The sequence below is a fragment of the Sceloporus occidentalis genome, unplaced genomic scaffold (assembly GCF_023333645.1).
Source record: "Sceloporus occidentalis isolate IW3139 unplaced genomic scaffold, rSceOcc1.0.p SCAF_2, whole genome shotgun sequence".
Taxonomy (NCBI): domain Eukaryota; kingdom Metazoa; phylum Chordata; class Lepidosauria; order Squamata; family Phrynosomatidae; genus Sceloporus; species Sceloporus occidentalis.
This window is the reverse complement of record NW_028316982.1, coordinates 248,277,764-248,283,095: the sequence shown is the minus strand read 5'-3', so window position 1 is coordinate 248,283,095 and position 5,332 is coordinate 248,277,764. Positions and strand designations below refer to the sequence as shown.

At 43.7% G+C, this 5,332-nt stretch overlaps 1 protein-coding gene across 1 annotated transcript; it reads right to left on the bottom strand.

Annotated features, from left to right (window-relative positions):
- Positions 1-519: 519 nt before the first annotated feature.
- On the bottom strand, positions 520-2,040 carry LOC149319954 (gap junction alpha-3 protein-like). The gene has a single exon (XM_089508221.1). It carries the CDS (start codon positions 2,038-2,040, stop codon positions 520-522), a length of 1,521 nt encoding a protein of 506 aa, XP_089364347.1.
- Between the last annotated feature and the right edge of the window lie 3,292 nt (positions 2,041-5,332).

Below are 5,332 nucleotides of genomic sequence, written 5' to 3'. Positions count from 1 at the left end.
ACAGGAAGGACAATGCCTCTGCTTACTAAGCACATTTTATCCCCCCCCCCTCTTTCCTCCTATTTAAGAACTAAATGTGAACCCAAGGTAGTAAATGTAACAGTGGTGAGGGTAAAAGAGAGATGACAGATGATAAAGACTAACATTTCTTTGGAGGGGTATGAACCTACAAACAGCATGTTCTCACTTGCTGCTGGCACCTGGCGAAGTCTCTTCCTCCCTCACATGATCTGGCTGCAATTGGTCCCTTGGCCAGTGGGCTGCACTTCAGCCACTCCTGACCTACTAGAAAACATTGATAAGTAATCCCTCCCATCACCACCACCATCACCACTACAAGCCACTGAGTGCAAGAACTACAAGCTTCAAAGTCTGGAATTGTGGCCTCCCCTATTCCCCCCCTGTCTTGGGGCTGAGCCTAGTCTAACCCTCCGTCCCCATCCCCATCCCACCCTAGTGTGGCTCCCCTTTACATTTTGCTGCCTCCATCACCTCTCCCTCCAAGTGCAAGGGATCAAGTCAGATGGTCAAGTCGTCCGACCTGGCTCTACTGCTGCTCGACTTACTAGCCCTGCTCAAGCGACGGCTGTCCATGAGCAGAGGGGGGTCATGCATCTCCACCAGGGTGCATGTCGCTGACATGGACCGCTCTTCATCGTCACCTTCTCCCTCCCACTTGCTGCCACTTCCCCCACTCAGGCTGGTGCTCATGCTGCTGCTGTTGGCAGCAGCTATAGGTGACAAGGAAGGTGGAGGTGGAGGGTGTTCACAGGGCTCCTCTTGCTCCGGATGCGATTGCTGAAGGCTGCTGGGGGTGGAAGAGGCAGCTGAGCTGGAAGCCGTCATTTTCCTCTGCTGCTCGACTGCCATATTGGCCCAATTCTGCTCATGAGCCAGAGTGTGGCTGTTGAAGTAGGAGTTGATGATGGGTGAAGGGGAAGGGATGGAAGATGTTGTTGCTATAGGTGTAGAGATGGCTGTGTGCATAGTGGCCTTGTGCATCTCTTCACCTGCTGGAGGCTCACCTGGATATGCAGCCAGAGAGGTTGCAAGAGAAGGTGGCTGAGGTCTAGAGGTAGCCTCAGCATAATGTGGCAACTCAGCTTGAGGAAAAGCCAGTGGGGTGATGGTACGGGTTTCAGGCATAATGGCCGAGGTGGCAGGAGGCTCGGCGGTTGGAGGTAAATCAGACAAGGGGAGAGGTTTAGAGTCCTCCACTTCTGAAATGGATGCAACTGTGGTCAAAGCAGGTGCTGCCCGACTGTGTCTTCGGGTCATGCCCTGCTTGAACTTCTTCCATCCCAAGTGGTACATCTCGAACATGTTAAGGAGCAGAGAGAGACAGGCCACAGCCAACATGAAGATGATGAAGATAGTCTTCTCCGTAGGTCGGGAAATAAAGCAATCCACAATGTTTGGGCAGGGCCAGCGGCCACAACGATAAAGTGGCTTCAGCTGAAAACCATACAGGAAATACTGGCCCATAATAAAGGCGACTTCAAAGAGAGTTTTGAAAATAATGTTAAAGATGTATGTGCGTAGCAGCGCACCTGCCATACGAATCCTGCCATGCTCATCACGAAGTGGTAATTTTTCATCTTTCTGTGGAGAAAGCTCCTTGTTGCCGCTACTTTCACCACTTTCCCCTTCTTCTTTTGATCCTTTTAAATGGCTGGTATCCTTGCTGTTTCCTCTTTGCCTCATTTCTTCTTCCTTCTCTTTCTTCTTTTCCTCCATGCGCACAATATGGAGCACATGGCCCAGGTAGATGAGGGTTGGTGTGGAGACAAAAATGATCTGCAGCACCCAGAAACGGATATGAGAGATTGGGAAGGCTTCATCATAGCACACATTTTCACAACCAGGTTGTTGTGTGTTGCATGTAAAGTCTGACTGCTCATCTCCCCAGACCTCCTCAGCAGCAGCCCCCAGCACCAAGATCCTGAAGATAAATAGTACGGTGAGCCAAACTTTGCCAATAACTGTGGAGTGCTCTTGCGCATTCTCTAATAGTCTCCCCAGAAAGTTCCAGTCACCCATTGTTTCAGGTCTCTAACCTATAATAAGAACATTAAAGCAGCGTTATTATAAAAATTCAGAGAAAACAGGTAAATAATTACCCCCTCCCTTCAAAAATACATCTGTATTCAAGCCAACATTTTCTCAATGAATTGCTTCCATGTGCCAACTCAGATATCTGGTTTCTAATGCAATAGAAAGATAAATTCTAGGATTAGGATGACAAATGAATAAATAAATTATAGTTTTCTGCAATTTTTTAGCCTCACCCACCCATCCACCTGTAATTTACAGGATACAGTTCAAAAAATGTTGTACCATGTCACAGTTGTGTATCTCAAGAGATTTCCTTTGGTTAGTTATACTGACCTTTTAGGCTTAAAACTCTTCACAGTATTCCACCTTTGAACTTACTGTAATTGTTAGCTCTTTAAATCACACGGCTAAGCATTAGCACACTTGAGCTAACTGGAGGCATATTTAGTGTGCAACATGTGTGACACGCAGGGCCAGACCTGCAACAAAATGTTGGAGTTGCTCTAAATGGCCGATTCTGAGAATCAGCCATTTAGATTCTTGATTCCTTTTAGATTCTCAGTTCCTTTCACCCTCACAAAGCCCATCAACATTTGGTGGATGCTCAGAGGGGGTTGCCATTGCCATCCTCTGAGCTGAGAGAGTGTGACTTGCCCTGGGTCAGCCAGTGGGTTTCCATGGCCCAGACGGGATTCAAGTCCTGGTCTCCAGAGGCATAGTCTAGCACTCAAACCAACTAGAACCATACACAAATTTACAACTAGAACCATACATACATTTTAACTCACATAAATAGATCTGGTGATGCTAATAGCCAAGGAAGTCTATTCAACATCAGCCTTAATTCAGGAAAGTATAAGAAAGAGGGAAAGTGCTTGCTCTGGGAGGAAATTGGCGCTCTCTCTCAGCCTCAGAGGATGGCTCTGGTAAACCCTCTCTGAAGAAACAGCCCAAGAAAACTCCAGCATAGGGTCTCCCTAAGTTGGAAACAACTTGAAGGCACACAACAACCTCAACAACAAGGAGCTAGGATTTGGTAGGAAAAAACTGGATCGTTAAGGATTTTCATTTTATTCATTTGATTATTTCATTTTTATGCCGCCTTTCCCCTCCAAAAGGGACCCTAGGCGGCTCACAAAATAAAAAACAATTAAAAAACAGTTCAAATAGCCTAGGTCCAAAACACACTGCAGAAGTAATCCAGATGACTTTAACTGCCCTGGCTCAATGCTAGGTAATTCTGGGAGCTGTAGTTCTGTGAGGCATTGAGCCTTCTCTGTCAGAGAGCTCTGGTGCCACCACAATAAACTACAGTTCCCAGGATTCCCTAGACAGGGCAGTTGAAACGGTGTCAAACTGGATTTTATTCTGCAGTGTGTTTTGGACCTTTACCATTTTGGCTTCCAGGGAGATTTCAGAATTGATCTGTTCAAGGATCCATTTGCTTCTCCTTTCTTGGCTGCCCAGGGTATCCTCAACACTCTTCTCCATCTGGGGCCACAACAGGCTACAATTCCCAGAATTCCATAGCACTGAGCCAGGGCAGTTAAAGCGGTGTCAAACTGCATTCTTTCTGCAGTGTGGATGCAGCCCTAAATGTCTGGGGATGTGTGGAGTCTGTAGAATGTGTACATACACGTGAATGCTCCAAGAAATGTTCTGCTGACAACTGTAACAAATAAAGCCATGCTTTATTTCACACACTGGCTGGCAAACAGCCCATAACCTGGTAAATCAAATGCATTTCACAATAATAAAGCCATATTAAAATAAGCATGGGCTGCATGTTCTCAAGAAAGAGAGAAACCACAGTTAAAAGATCAGAAGTCTGTGGCAGACTTGGATTAAAAGTAAAAAAATCATTATTTTACTTTTATTTTGGGGGTGTTGGACTACAACTCTGGAGGCCAGGATTTGATCCCCGGCTCAGCCATGGCAACTCACTGGGTCACCTTGGGAAAGTCACACTCTCTCAGCCTCAGGAGAAGGCAATGGCAAACCCCCTCTGAACTAATCTTGCCAAAGGAAACGCCAGGATAGGGTTGCCTTAGGGATGCCATAAGTCAGAAATAACTTGAAGGCACACAACAACAGGACACAACACACACGATGATGATGATGATGATGATGATGATGATGATGATTTATTTATTTCCTGCTTCTCCTAAAGGTTCCAGGCAGAAAAACTCTGGAAAATTCTTCTGCAGGGCACATTTTGTCCCATACTTTAAAATAAATAAATAAATAAATAAACCAGAAAATAACAAACAAACAAACAAATAAATAAAAAAGCCAAACACAGAAAATACTACTTCTACTACTACTGTTACTACTACGTCTTCTTCTTCTTTTTATTACTTCTTCTTCTTCATCATCATCATCTTCTTCTTGTATTTATGTATAAATAAATAAATAAAAACCAAACAGAGAAAACATTACTACTACTGCTGCTATTACGTCTTCATCATCATCTTTTTTCTCTTCTTCTTGTATTTATGTATAAATATATAAATATATAAATAAGCCAAATGCAGAAAATACTACTACTACTATTTCCTCCTCTTCCTCTTCCTTATTTATTTATTTATTTATAAGCCAAAGACAGAAAATACTACTACTACTACTACTACTACTACTACTTCTTCTTCTTCATCTTCTTGTATTTAGTTATTTGTATCCAGCTTTTCCCCAAAAACTTGAAATCTGAGCAGCTTATAATTTAAAAGAACAATACAACTTAAAACATACAAAAGTGATGCATTAAAACAGAATTACATTATTGCAATATTAAAACAGACCACTTGTTAAACAAACACTTTAAACTTTTCAATCATCCATTAGGTTGTTGCAACAGACCATCTTGCTAGGATTTTTTTAAACTGTCAAAACTGAGTAAAATGGAAAGATCCAGGGAAAGCAAGCAAATGATCCAAAGGTCCAAGCCATCAGAAGAAGTGGGTTCAGGTTCAGGAAAGCTGATGCTACCATGAAAGCTCTGCCTTTCAGTTAAGTCTCAAAAGAGCTACAAGGTCCCTTTGTAAACTGATTTTCCAAACTAGCATGGGTAGGTCTTTGAGACTTAAACATCAATGATCAAAAGAGCCCGCGTGGTGGAGTGGTTTGAGCTTTGGAGACCAGGGTTCGAATCCTGACTCAGCCATGGAAACTCACCTTGGCCAAGTCACACTCTCTCAGCCTCAGAGGATGGCAAATCTTGCCAAGAAAACCCCACAACAACAAAATCCCAAGGATTTCATTGGAAGTCCCAGAGCAGTAC

What these genes read in the sequence shown, in the direction of transcription:
- LOC149319954 (XM_089508221.1), bottom strand. Translation starts at nt 2,040, where the DNA reads ATGGGTGACTGGAACTTTCTGGGGAGACTATTAGAGAATGCGCAAGAG.